Source organism: Rhinatrema bivittatum, chromosome 3, assembly GCF_901001135.1.
Source record: "Rhinatrema bivittatum chromosome 3, aRhiBiv1.1, whole genome shotgun sequence".
NCBI lineage: Eukaryota > Metazoa > Chordata > Amphibia > Gymnophiona > Rhinatrematidae > Rhinatrema > Rhinatrema bivittatum.
In genome coordinates this window covers 304,747,531-304,762,608 of record NC_042617.1, presented here as the reverse complement: position 1 = coordinate 304,762,608, position 15,078 = coordinate 304,747,531, and the positions used below count along the sequence as shown (strand labels likewise).

General features: G+C 46.2%; 1 protein-coding gene across 1 annotated transcript; it reads left to right on the top strand.

Annotated features, from left to right (window-relative positions):
- The first annotated feature begins 1,467 nt into the window (after positions 1–1,467).
- LOC115088762 (twist-related protein 2-like) lies at positions 1,468–2,198 on the top strand. The gene has a single exon (XM_029596995.1). It carries the CDS (start codon positions 1,670–1,672, stop codon positions 2,171–2,173), a length of 504 nt encoding a protein of 167 aa, XP_029452855.1. The 5' UTR covers positions 1,468–1,669; the 3' UTR covers positions 2,174–2,198.
- The last annotated feature ends 12,880 nt before the right edge of the window (positions 2,199–15,078 follow it).

The following is a 15,078-nucleotide window of genomic DNA, read 5'->3' as shown; positions in this document are numbered from 1 at the left end:
GCTAACTTATGTAAATATGTCTGAGGAATATTCACCATGGATATCCCAGAAAGCCAAGATGATCGGATAATGTTGCCACACCAAACAAAGGTGACAGGCACCAGCACTTCAGGCATGGAATTTCAAAACAGATCAGGGGCATATTCTCAGCTGCTAAAGTCGTGGAAGGGAGAACAAGGGTCAGCGCTGAGCGTCTGGAATACAGATGTGCAGAAAGTCTGCAGCAGTAACTGGGTTTTTTTGTTTTTGAGGAAAACAAAAAGTTTGTTCAAAATATCCACTGGTGCTAAGTTTTGTTTCACTGGCAAATTTTTAGTGGGAAGGTTTTGGATGAAAGTCACCTTCTTTAATAGAATGTGTAAACCCTTTATTATTATTATTTAAAAAAAACAACAACGGCAAAACCCTGTAAAAATGGTGACTTTCGCCTTTTTTTTTTTTTTTGCTTTTCAAGGGAATATTTTTCCAGATCGAAGACGCTGGTGAATATGTTCGCAGCCTTAGCAGGCGGGCTGCTTGCAGGACTAAAAAGCTTGCGTTTCTCGCCCGCCTCTGGGGTGCTCGGGAGCAGGCCGATGGATGACGGACGGGTGCCTGCTCTTTTTGGCTAAGGCATGGGGACCGGCCCAAAGAGCCGCCACCCAAACCGCGCCAGGCGGTGATGCCCCATGGGGAATCGCGCACCAGGGTGGATTGAGAACGGGGCGGCACAGCTAACACACCCTTCTTTCCTGTTAATGCATGATTCAAATCATAAAAATAACCACAACAGGGGGATGGTTGCCAGCTGGATGATCTGGCACCGGTTTTGCCCTCCTGGCAGACTTGAACTCGCAGCACTGATTTCCGTAAGAAAATCAGGACCTACATCTCTGCGTGTGCCGGCGGGAGAAGGGGGGAAAACCAGGGCCGGCTTAGCTCGTCCTAGGTAACATGGAGTCGACTGGTAACCCTATGCTCTTGTTGATGATAAATTTGGATTTGAATGAGGCCAGCCTGCTTCTAAAAAGCCAGGTTGGGAAAAAAAAAAATCCACTATGTACGGTTTCTGTTGTGAAATTCTAAACCTTAGTCCATCCTTGGTGAAGGAGTGAGGCAGACGGTGCCCTGGGACCCCCCCCCCCCCCCTGCTTCCCCCTGCTGCTGCTCCTATGTCGCTCTCCATTCCTCCTTCCCAAACATCTGGGTAGCGGTGTTCCTTGTGCCTCAGGGCCTGCTGGGGTAAGGTCTGGAACCCATAACCTCCTGCAGCCCCGTTCCTTCCTTCCACTGATGGATTGGTTTTGACGTGGCCCCACCCACCTCCCCCTGAGTTATCCAATGAGAAAAAAAAAAAAAAGCAATTTTACCCATTTCTTCCCTGCCTTCGCTTCCCTCCCCCCACCCCCCAGAAAAAAAAAAAGAAAAAGAAAGAAAGAAACTAGGGAGGAAAAAAGGGATTTGAAGGATTCTGAAGTCTGCGGAGAGCTTGGGGGATGCCTGCTGAGCTGGGAAGGTGCGCGGAGAGCAGCATGCCCGGCTTAGGTATCACTTGCGCTGTGTGCTGAGGGAGCTGCTTCACTGAGGTGCCGCAGTCCTATTGCCGTTCCCTGTGAGATCCAAAGTCCAAGGAAGCAGAAGACGGCAGGTTCCGCTCGCCGTCAGCCGAGACCCCACTCTCCCCAGGGCGATGAAAGAGGAGGCCGCCTGCCCCAATTCCCCCGAGGGGAGCCTGGGGACCAGCGAGGAGGAGGAGGCCGAGCATCTGCACAAGAAGTGCGTCCGCAAACGGAACCAGCTCAGCGGCCGGCTCCCCCAGGACCGGGGCTCGCCCACCCTCTCGGGCAAGCGGAGCAAGCGCAGCCCCCTGCCGCCGCTGCCGCCCCAGTCCTACGAGGACATCCACACGCAGAGGGTGATCGCCAACGTGCGGGAGAGGCAGCGCACCCAGTCCCTCAACGACGCCTTCGCCGAGCTGCGCAAGATCATCCCCACCCTGCCCTCCGACAAGCTCAGCAAGATCCAGACCCTCAAGCTGGCCTCGCGCTACATAGACTTCCTCTACCAGGTGCTGCAGAGCGACGAGCTGGACCACAAGATCTCCAGCTGCAACTACCTGGCGCACGAGAGGCTCAGCTACGCCTTCTCCGTCTGGAGGATGGAAGGAGCCTGGTCCCTGTCAGCCTCCCACTGATTCCGCTCTGACCACCTCCCCCCCCCCACACGGTGAGTACCAAGGTTCCCACTACATGCTTATTCCTATCACACAGCACCGTTAACACACATGTTTAAGAACCGCACAAAAGAGGCGTGCAAGTGCATTGCCTTTTATTGTATCACTTCACTTGTGATTATTATTGTTATCATGATTTTTACAGCCCATGCCAGATATATGCAAGCTAAACAAAGACCCATAAGGGACAGTCCCTAGCCTTGGAAATTTACAATCTATTCCAGACAAAAGGCAGGACACACAGCGGAAACCAAATAGAAGGCTTTGAGCTAAGCAAGGCCAGGACTAAGGGTTAAAATGAATTAAATTGTATTATCAAATATGATCAAAGCAAGAATCGGTGATCATGGGCAAGGGTGAAGAGAGGAGATGAGCCCTACAGAGAGAGAGAGAGAGAAAGAGAGAGAGAGCTTGAGAATGGGTGAGGCGGAAAGACCCCGGGACCTCATTCTAGATGGAGGGAGCAGCAGTAGAGAGAGAGATCCTGCTCTTGGCTTGTGGCTGGATTCTGTGTGGGGGACGGAGAGGAGGTGAGCAGGAGGCAATGGTGAACGAAAGGAAAAGTGCAAAACAAAGCAGGCATGGCAGATATGTTTGGCGCGGAGGGAGTTCTCCGGGTTCTGGAGTAACGGGGTCCCACTTTTTGGAAAGGGATGAAGTGATGAGCAGCATCAAGGGCAAACCTATAATGAGAGATCTAGGACTTGAGAAGGCCCGTAGAGAAGAGAGCGACAGTGGGCAGGACTTAAAGCAGGAATGAGAACTGCAGCAGAGGCAGAGGCAGCAGCCATGGACAGCACTGTTGCTGTCAATGAGATCTTCAAGGCTCAGGGATGCTGGAAGCCTGGGCCTTCAGACTGCTTGGTGTGCGCTGTGAAAGAAACTGGGAAACCCCAGAACTGAAGGGTTCCTTCAGCAAAGGAAACAGCTTTCAACGGACTCCATAGCAGATGCACCTTGTGCCAGCATTTCTATCCCTTCTCTCTCACTCTATCACATGCTGCAGGGTATAAAGGACACCCCCAGCCATTTCCATCCCTTCTGTCCTTCTGTATCAGGTGCCACTGGGAATAAAGTCCATCCCTGGGCATTTCTAGCACTGCATCACACACTGACAGGAACAAAGACCATCCCCAGGTGTTTCTATCTCACTGCATCACATGCCACAGGAAAAGAAGACCATCCCCAGGTGTTTCTGCTCTTTCTGTATCAGAGTCCTCTATCCCTTCCACCTCCCCCTATCACAGGCTGCAGGGTATAAAGAGACCATCCTCGGGAGCTTCTGTCCCTTCTGTGTCCGTTGTATTACCCTGAGTCTACCCAGTGCGCTTTGCAACCGAGTCATGCTGAAATCATTGTAATCGGTGATTCTCATCTCACTTAGGCATATTTCCGAAGACTTAAGTGCCTCCCTGATTTAATGGTGTCGCTCGAACCAGAACTGTGGTCGCCTTATATTTGTAACCTGAACCGTAACCAGAAGGTAGGCAAAACCACCGACATATCAACTGGTTTTAAAAAAGTGAGGGGTTAGCCGTTGCAGGGTTTCCGATCCACGCGGGCAAGTAAAGAAAGCCCATACAGATGTGCCCTCGGATTCTTTTGCTAGAAGCACGAAGCCGGCACTGCAGCGGGTGGAATGGGACACATCTGGGGCCGCCACTATCTGCAGAAACCTCTCGTCCCAACGGCACCGCCCTGGGACAATTTCACTCAAAGACAGACAGAATCCCTTCTTGGGTTTCCTACCCGGTGTACTGCATGGGCTCACTTAGTTTTCCTGAAAGGAAGACAAATCAAGGGATGCAGTCGGTGATCGAAATGATCAGCCAAAGGGTTTTGCACCTACCCGCTCACATCTTTAGCAGCTCAGATAAAACCTGCTACTTAAATCCACGAGGAGTATTCTGACAAAGCCAGGGGAACTCGTTTTGAAAGCGGGCATAACAGAAGGGGGAATCACTCTCTGCAAAAAAAACCAAACAAACCAACCCAACCCGGAATGAAAAAGAAAGCCAGGCAGCCCCGATCGCCAAAAATAAAAGTACTTAAAGGAAAAATCAATATAGGGAAGAGACCTTTGTAATGGAAACTGCCTGGAAGTTTTCAGGATTTCTTCAGCCTCCTCCTCTGGCATTAACACTTACTGAATGATTGCAGGGGACCTATATATATGTTAATTTCTGTTTATTGTATTTCCATCATTATATTAAAAAAAAAAAAAATCCTTGTTAAGAATGGCACAAAATGACCATCAGATAATAACAATAAGATTTAGAAATGAAAACCAATAACAACTATCTGGTGCCCCATCAGTCCACAAACTGGGGGGCTAGGTCAGAAGCACATTCCTGAGGAAATAATGAAATGTAACAGAGATTAAACTGCCAGTAGCTGGGAACCTGGGCGTACTCTGATCGTGTGAGTGACTTCCAGGTGAGCAAGTAGCCAGGGGCTAGGGGGATCAGGAAGGCCCGCCAAAGGGGACCTTCCATTAATACATTGAGTGCATTGAACTGGGTCAACAATATATATATTTTACCCCTCTATACCTAACCACACTTTTACAGGGAAAATTCAAAAGAAATAAAGCACCCAAGTGTAACACAACTGTAATACAGATGTTCTCATTAACAGAAACCTTTTCCTCTTAGCTTGTGCAGTATTAGCCACATCTGGGAACGTACCAACATTTGAATTAAAAAAACAAAGGAATTCTCCGTCTATGAAAAATAACTTTAAACAAGTGCTCTCTTATCTTTAATTTATGTATTGATTTCCACCATTTCCCAATCCATTAAGCTCTAAGGAAATATCACAGAATATAAAAATAAAACACTGCTAATAGAAAACAGCATACAAGAAACAAAATATATAAATTCCTTTCTAAATAATTAGACCACCAGTAAAGGGGAGGAGACGAGAGAGACTGAACACAAAGGTCATTCTTATCTAAGAAGAAGAGAAACCCTAAATAGGTGGCTTAATCCTTACAAGGCCCGGAGTAGCTCTTATGCAGTTGCACCAGGATCTTCCCCCTGTGAACTTGAAGTCAGAGAGGGGGACACTACAGTCTTATCAGAAAGGCTGAAAGTTGTGAAGGACAACAAAAAAAACCCCCCGCATCTTATGCCTTGATATTTTACTACACACAGGGATATCGCAAGACAAAAAAACTCATCTAATTGCTGTAAAAGTAAGGTTTGAATCATAGAAACTGCTTTCTCCTCTTTTGAGGGGTATGAGAGAAATCGGGAAGCATAAATCTCGTACAGCCTTTATACAACCCATCACAGGGTCTGAGGAAATATTTTAAAAGCAGTTCCCTAGCTGAATCCAGTGCTGCTTGAACTAGCAAAGTAGCTGGATCTACTACTAGTGCAGAACCTGGGCTTTCCAAATTTTGAGAAATATCTAAGCTATCAAACACCGGGGAAAGTTAAAACATTACCAAGTGTCCCTTTCTTACCCACAGGGAAATAATAAATGTTCGATATAGGAGGAAAAGCCTTAGCTGGAACTTTTAAAATATCCAAACCTTTATTTTTAAACCTTTCATAAGGTGACACTAATTTTTATTTTATGTATTTATTTATTTATTTATTAAACTCTTTTCTATACCGTCGTTAAGCTAGAAGCCATCACAACGGTTAACAATAAGGCACTTAAAATAATGTTGTTTATTTATTTATTTTAGATTAATATTCCACTTTTTTTTTTTTTTGCACTTTTTTTTTCAGCACTTCAAAGCGGATTACATTCAGGTACTGTAGGTATTCCCCTATCCCCACAGGGCTTACAATCTGAGTTTGTACCTGAGGCAATGGAGGGTAAAGTTTAACTGTTATTTTAACATCTAGACAGGTGCCTCTAGGAAAATGTATTAACCGCAGATTTTTGCACCTAATCATCTTTTCCGGATTCTCACGTTTAAGATGTATTGTTTGTATTGTCTTTAACCAGCAGTCATTTCCAACTATTTAACCCAGGGCTCCAAAGTGTTCAAGCTTCGTTCCAGGCTATTGGATGGATTTTTCTTTTATTTCAGCAAAATCCACAGCCAATTCCTCTGGTTTGTCAGATGATATTCCTTTGATTCATAGCAAATAAAGACAATCGCCATACAGTTTCAAAATTAAAAGTTTCTGGTCATTTCAACAAGACATCCTTGAACTGAAGGGAAAAAAACGCCGACCTTGTCCGAAGCACATTGCCTCTTTTCCCTTTCCAAATCCCAGCTGGTGAAATGCTGCTTTCATAGGCACTCCAGCTGCATTCCCGTATCTCAGGGTGCAGGCCATTGCCTCAGCTCCAGCTCCCTCTGCTGTGGCGGCACCAAGGACATCCATCTCCCGGTGTCAGTGTCATGAGGCCAAGGGCATCTCTCTCTCTCCATCGGTGCAACCGGAACAGGCCTATCTTTGGGGGAAAGAAACACCAGCTCCAACGGGCACCACGGGCTCTCTCCTTCCTCAATGTCCTGCGGTGAGGCATCCATCAGACCCAAAGAGGAATCGGAAGGTGCCACGGGTTCAGAGGGGAAAACCCTTGGCCGACCCATGTGCCTGACCATTGCAGGAAAACGTCTGATCAGAGCCACATGGACTTAAGCTACCACCATTTTGACTCTTCCCTGTTCTCAAACCCAAAACAGGTATTCTCTGTCCAATTCAATCACCAAAGTTATTATAAAGAATGTTACATTTAAAGCATCCATAGAATCTTACTCATTCTGATCAGAATCTAAAAGATCTTTTTTATAAGGTGGCGAATATTATGCACTGGCAACAGGAGGAAGTGCTGAAGTACTTCCATAAGATAGTTCCTGCACATTTCTGTAGGAGACACCATCTTCTTCTTAGGGAAGTTTATAAGGAATTTCCAAATAACTTAATCTTATTTTGCAACAACAAGTGTCCCCTTAGCCGTAGAGCATACCAAGTCCTGAAGAGAGTCCACTTTAGGTTTCAAACTCTCAACTTGATGTGCCACTTCCGTCACCTTATTCTTGCATAGTTGAAGCTCAGAAGACAAACTCTGCTGTTCTGAGACAAACTGCCCCACTTGCAAAGAGAACTTAGCAATAGCCTCCCAACCATGTCCAAAGTGATAATCAAAGTTTTTTCCAGAACATACCCTGGTGGAGTCTCCAAACAACATATCCAGTCCTGACAGCCCACAGAAATGAAAATCCCTTCAGCAGACAAGGAATGATCTTTACTCCCCAATGAAACAGTTTCCTTCCCCTACACCTGGAGGCTCACCTCCCTTGGAGCAGGACCCTGGTCTGACAAACAATCAGCACAATTTCCTCCTGTCGGCTTGTGAGAACATATTCCAGCGCCGACACCAGAGTAAGCCCTTCCTGCTCTAGCCATCCCATGTTTGGCCTTGCAAGAGCCTCACGCTGCTCCGGAGAGTTTAAGGTCACTAAGCCTAATAACCCCATCTGGGAACCTACCACTGCAGGAGGCTTAAACGATACCGAAGCCGTTCACCGGGATCTCTCCCATTCTCTCATTTCTGCACGTCTGTCTATGCAGAGGCTTCAGGGAAGGTTCAAACCCTCCCTTATAAGTTTCCCCATAGATAAAACTCAAAAGACAAAAGTTAAGGCAATAATACATACAAATATCCAGCATCGCACACTAGACTAATCTATCGGCAGCCATCTTGACACCTCCCCACACTGTATAAATATATATTGTGTAAACCGTTATGATGGATTTTATCTTAATGATGGTATATTTATTTATTTATTTATTTAGCACTTTTATATACCGACTTTCCAATAACAGAGTTACTGATCAATTCGGTTTACATTCTAAACAGAAACATTGACAAGTTAATGTCTTACAATGAACAGGTAGCAGGAACTTGGATACAGATATATGGGGTTAATAACATAACGTATTAGATTGTTTGAAGAGAAAACGTATTAGATATGTATTAGACATAACGTATTAGATTGTTTGAAGAGAAAACATTCCAGTTGTTCATCTTTTGAACTGTGCTTACCATCTCTGGACATCAAAATAAAAACATGACCTCAATATTGAAAGAGGCGAGTTCAGCCTCTTAAAACCTTTAAAACCTGTAAAATAAATACATAAATATATACATTTTAGCAGAAAATGTAACCCTCCTGCTTCAGCCAGGGACATAATATGTTTATCTTCTCAGTGGGTATTGAGTGGCAGCACATTAACCACATCCCTTATATTGTCCAGGTTCTCAGTCTCAGCCAAAAGGCCAAGCAGGGACCATCCTCAGCTCATGGCTCAGACCCTGCCCTTGATCTTGGTCAGGCAGCAATAAAAGGAACACTTCTGTAATGAGTCCCTCTGATGTAACGTTCCTTTTCTAAAGTCCTGGTGCTTATTGTCGTACTCTGTATGCAGAGAGGGAACCCTCATCTATCTAACATCTATGTGAACTTTGAGGCTCACTGGGACCAAACCCAGCACTGCCAGCTAAGGCCTGCATCATTCCCAGACTGATGAATGCAGGATCAACGGTGATTCTTCAGTTAAGATTTGTACTCCCACTTGGAAAGGATCTTATAAGAATTGCATTTATTGCTTCCTTGAAGGCAGAGCCTGGGGATACTGACAGCTCTTTGGTTCTTGAGACCCTCATTAGCTCGGCACAGTTAATGAACCAACTCTTAAGCCCTGTAATCCAATCTCTATGGAGAGAAAGACTCATTTCTAGCTCCAGCATAAACAAGGCCGCTTTGTTGCACTGTATTCCTACCTTGAAATCATCAGATGGAATCACCCTGGGGTGTCTCTCCTGCTTTGTGAACAGAAGTGTCTCACCCCTTGGATTTGGGCACAGGAAAGAGACCTCAGGGTGATTTTGTCTGATGATTTCAAGGTGAGGAAACAGTGGGACAAGATGGTGGTCAGAGCTGGAAGGGTGTTAGGATGCATAAGGAGTGGAAAAGAGAGGGGGATTGTGCCTAGTGAGACCTCATCTGGAGAACGGTATCTGGTTCTGGAGACCTTCCCACTGGAAGGATGTAGACAGGGTAGGATGAGATGAGATTCGGCAATCTAAACATGTATAGCTTAGAGGAGAGGAAGGGGCGATGTGACAGAGAGATTCAAATACTGCTCAAGAAGCAAGCCTGTTTCAAGGGAAAAGATGTTCCAGAACAAGGGGGATTATTTTGAAGCTCTGAGAGGGAAGACTGAGGAGCAATCTTAGGAAAAAGCATTTTTTTCACAGAAAAGGTGGTGGATCACGGCTAAAACAGCAAGGGAGTTTAAGAGGCCCTGGTATAAGTACAGAGGACTTTTAGGTGCTGAAAGTGAAGAGAACCAGAAAGCACAACCTAGCAGCACAGTACTCACCTGATTCAACAATGCGTGCCAGAATGAATGATAAAGAGATTAATATGAAATGTTAGTCCTATTGGAAACACAGGCATCCAAATGACCAGGTTTGTCTGGCAGGCTGCGATGGTAGAATGAACTAGCAGCTGGGTCTGTCTGGTAGGCTACAAGTACATCTCTAGACTCTAGAGATGTGTATCTTTTTTTTTTTTTTTTTTTCGTTTCGTGGGGTTCGATTCGGGTCCCGTTTTTTCTGCAGATTGGAATTTTTTTCGTGGTTCCCGAATCTCGTGTTAGTGCGCACGAACTTCCATTAGTGCACACTAACATTTTAAAGTTAGTGCACGCTAACACGAAATACGAATTTTTCCGAAACTTCTGAAAAATTTCCTTCATTTCAGAGCGCTCCCGAACCATGATGAATTAGACAATTTCGTTGAAATTTTGTTGAAGTTGTCTAATTCATTTAAAACGAATGCACATCTCTAGTAATTACTAGAAGTCTTAGCGGAAATGCAGGCACTCACGTAGCTGGGTCTGTCTGGCAGGCTATATGGGGCTCTAATGGGGGGCCTACAAGTAATGGTAGCTATTTAAATCAAGCCATGATGACAGAATCAAACTAGCAGCTGGATCTTTCTGGCAGGCTGCAAGTTCTGCACTAGTTAGAAGGCCTAGTGGAAATGCAGGCAGGCCACTCACATAGCTGGGTCTTTCTGGCAGACTACAGAGCAGAGCTAGGAGACTGGATGTTTGGGTGGCACCCACACTAGTATTACTGGTTAAATTATTACAGAGCCTTGGGATTAGGCAAGGAAAACGTGGGTGCTGGAGGGAACTTATGGATTAGGCAAGGAAAACGTGGGTGCTGGAGGGAACTTATGGAGGATTTTGTATGTTCTTCTACCCAAGGTGGTGAAGTACAAAGGGGGAAGCAAAAAAAGATTGTCCTGGATAAGGAGAAATCTTGCAGGTGCTCCCACTCTGTGGCTGACAGTCAAGATGTATCTTTAGGTTGGATAGAAGAACTGGATGGCCAGATGCTTTTATTCTGCAATAATATCCTATGATACTGTGTTACAGAATTCTACACAACCCTGCACAGGAACTTTATTCCTTGTGCCAAGGACATATATCACATGCCAAAACTATGTCAACAGCAAAATATTAGACTACTCATTAAGGGATGTATATAATTCTGTAATTTCAGTCTTACTTGTTTATGTATCCCTGTGTATGCTTATTATTCTCTACGGTGTGGCACTGAGGTATGATCTGAAATTTTCTATATGATATTTGTCCCATCACCTAGAGCCTATGACTTTTTGTCATTTTTTTTAGGCACAAATGGGCTAATACAGTACAGTGCACTCCAACGGAGCGCACTGTTAACCTGCCATTGGACGCGCATTTTCCCTTACCCCTTATTCAGTAAGGGACGGAAAACGCGCGTCCAACCCGCCGAACCTAATAGGGCCATCAACATGCAGATGCATGTTGATGGCCCTATTAGGTATGCCCGCACGATTCAGTAAGTAAAATGTGCAGCCAAGCCGCACGTTTTACTTTCAGAAATTAGCGCTTACCCAAAGGTAGACGCTAATTTTTTCCGGCACTGGGAAAGTGCACAGAAAAGCAGTAAAAACTGCTTTTCTGTGCACCCTCCGACATAATATCATGGCGATATTAAGTCGGAGGTCCCGAAGAGTAAAAAAAGTTAAAAAAAAATTTGAAGTCGGCCTGCAGCTGTCGGGTCGAAAACCAGACGCTCAATTTTGCTGGCGTCTGGTTTCCGAGCCCGTGGCTGTCAGCGGGCTCGAGAACCGATGCCGGCAAAATTGAGCATCGGTTCTGAATCGGCCCGAAAGTGGGGAGAAATCTTGTCTCCCCACATAGCGTTAACCTGTTATAAGTAGAAAATCTTCTTTTATGGTAAATATGCATCAGCTGTGACATAGTTGTACAGTGTCACAAATTATTACCGCTCCCTAAACAGAAAGAGAGGGCTGGAAGAGAGGATCTCAAGAGGTCAGGATCCACTTTGTCTAACCCATCCCTGAGCCGGATGTGAGTCTAACCCGCTCTTTAAAGCCTCTTGACAGCAGAGATTTCCCCTTCCCTGTGCATCCACATCTAACTCGCTCCCAGTCTCTCCCCTCAATCTCTCCTGCTGGAATTTCTGCCCATAATACTTCTTGTCCTTTCGGCAGAGGCGATGGGAAACAGTTGATCCTCCCCTTCCTTTTAAACCCCCTTGAAGATCGCTATCAAGCTCAGGTCTTTCAACTCATCTGCGTCGCAGGGTTGTGTCATTAGGAGGCGATGCACTTTATTTCCCGCTGCCAGGACTTCAGAAGAAGTTAAAAATCCTGAAAGATGTGTTTAGGCACAATTACTGAGTCTCCCCACCCTCAGCTAGCAGGTTTAGGACACTGCAAACCAGGATCAATTTATCTTAGGGAGGGCAGAATTCCCTCCGACTTATGTCAAAGACCTATAATCAAATCTGAGAATCCACAGCAGAATGGTTACTTTTGAGCTTTTAATTTTGGACTACAAAACTAGTTAGTGCAGGCGTTGTTATATATTTGGGGGCATCTGGAGGAAGCAAGCCAGTATTAAGCAGTTTCAGAGTATGCACCATATAGGAGAATGTTACTGGAGGGAGATATGAGGCATAGAGGGCAAAGTTATGTAAAATGAAAGGAAACAGATCAGATGAAAACTGTGGGGGGGAGGACTGGTCATTGCCTAAGGGTGACCCCTGGTGGCCAGATGCAGGCTTCAGGAAGGAGACCAGGACCATCCCCACAATGCTTGTGCTAAACTTAAGTTGGGAGGGGATAAAAACAAAAACGTGAGGGGGAAATATATCCCCACTTAGTTCTGAACGAAGGCTCATGGGGCCAGATCCCAGCCCTGGCTCTGACTGAGCTGGAAATAGAAAGGAGCAGGAGGAAACTGCTGGATCCAAAGACCCCCCCCAGACAAAGACTGGGAAAATAGCCCCAGACATTTCTATTTCTTCCCTCTCTCTATATCACACACTACAGGGAATATAAGGACCATCCCCCAGACGTTTCTCTTCCCTCTGTCTCACTGTAGCCCACTGCTTTGCCTCTTCAGTGCCAGGAGATGCAGCCCCAGCCTCGGCTCAGACTCTGCCGCCAGAGATCCGGCAGCACAGTGCAGGAGGAAACTCCATTCAGTGCCAGGGAGGACTGCGGTCCTTTCCTGCCTCAGAAGCCGGCCATCACTTGCAGCATGCTGTCCAGGGTTAGAAACACGGGGAGGGGAGATTAAAGAAAGCTGTCGCTGCCTGACACCCAATAAATCTGGGCCCCGCTTTGCTTATGCTGCGTCTGCTAGACTCGCCTCAGATGTAAGCCCCAGGGCCTGCAACAAGACTGGCTGAGAGGGGAGGGGCTCATTTCCTATAGCTTTTCAAAGGTGTTAGGACACTTTTGTTTTCTCTTTTCCCCTTCAAAATTTGTCTCCATCAGTAGCAGGTTTTGGATTATGCTTTGGCTTTTTTTTGCTCAACGAAAACCTTGTATTGCCCCCCCCCCCCCCCCACCCTACCCCTTCTTTTCCCCTTGCTGTCCTCAACTGCCCCTCTGTCTCTGTTTATTGCCTCTCCTTTTCCCCTCGTGCTCTTATTCTCTCCCCTTGGGGGAAGGAAGAAGGGGCAGGGACACAGAATCCTTGAGTGGGGTTCATTCTCAGATCCAGGCCCAGACACCACAGGGCCACAACTGCCTCTGGCGCCAAACCTTTATAGGCAGAGGAGCATTGCCACCACTGCCGGGCCAGTATTCGTGACGCCACTGTGCCGACCCCGCAACAGCAGCAGCAGCAGCAGCAACCGGAGAAATCCAGCGCAGGGCCTCCTGCAGCTTGGGCATGCGGACAGGCCCTGCAGCCTTGCAACAGGAGGGGGCAGGGCCTGTCAGCGCCTGATGCTGAGTTCTCCGGCTGGTGCTGCTGCAAGTACAGAGCTGGCACCGGGACGGAGGAAGAGTTGGGGAGGCAGCCACCCCGAGGGGAAGATTTGGGCATGAATAATATCGGGGAGGGGAAAAAAACCTCCTCATAGTCTATGAGTGCGCCCAACTTAACATACGGCCCTGGCAATGCTCCTTTCTTTTGCCGCGTATTCAGCACCGTATTATAGATACATCTAAGAGACAATGCCTGCTGCAAGCAGCCACAGTCTAGTCCGGACAAGCAGAGGACACCCAAGAGAGTAAGGGACATTTATTTATTATGGAAAAGTGGTTAAAATCAATAAGACTAATATTAAGGAGACAGCATTTAAAAAAAAAGGTGAGATTTTAAAGCGAATTTGAAAATGGCTAGAGAGGAAGCATGATGCACTGACTCAGGAAATCTGCTCCTAGCGTACAGCACAGCAAGGTGGAAAGTGCAGAAGTCAGGAGAAAGGCACAGATAAGAGCAACTTGCCTAAGGAGCAGAGATCATGAGGAAGGATGGAGGGAGAAAGACGAGAAGAGAGGGGACGCAGAGCCGCAAAGTGAACAGCAAAAAAAAAAGCTGAAACTGCCCCCCTTTCCGGATAGCTGCTGCTTCTCTTCCAGCAGTTGTTCTTGGACTTGCACTGCTGGCAGAGGAGGAGAAGGTTGCAGGGACAGAGAGCAGGCCTCAGGCTGCATTACTGCCCCCACTGCTCACCCTACGGCTGCTGCTAGGTCCTGAAGGCAGGGTGGGGAGGGAGAGAGACGTGGAATGTGAATGGCTGGGAAGGGGTGAGAGTTAAAAAGGGGGAGACTGAGGGTGGAAAGAGGCAATGAGGGCAAGAGGAAAGGTGGGAGGCAGAGGAAAAAGATGGGGAGGTGAAGGGTGAGAGATGCAGAGCAGGAAGAAAGATGAAGAGGTGGTGCTGAAGGAAAGAGACATGTAGAGCAGTGACATAGAAGAGAACAATATCAGAGAGTTTAGAGGGCTCGGACAGCCAGGAAAAAGAGGAGAGTCAGAATGAAAAACAAAGAAAATAGGAAAACAGAGGAGAGAAAACAGAATAATATGGGAGCGAGAGTTATTTTCAATTTAAATCTCTGATCATGGACATTCTTTTATTAAAATTCTAGGTGTAATAACTGACAGGTGGCAGTTGGGGGTGTGCAAACAATTCAAGGATTTACTCAAACTAGCTTATTTTCAACGCTGACTTTGTTTTTACAGGAAATGCAGATTTCTCTCAGTTTTGCTGGGAAAATCTATTGGATTTTTCTCTGGCGGATCTGGAAAATAATCCAGATCCATCAATCCAATAAAATATGCTTTGGATTTTGTGAGGATCCAAAGTGAATTTTTTGCGTCAAAGAGGATTTTGCAACGTAAAAAAACTGATGAATTGGCTCAACAAAACTCACAAAATGTTAAGCAGATACGTCAACCAGGCAGCGATCCTCCTTTAGACAAGTTTTTATGTCCCAACTGGCACTGATTTAATCTGGTTAGCTCCACGTCTTGCTCTATTTACCAAATGCTGGGTTTGATTTTTGC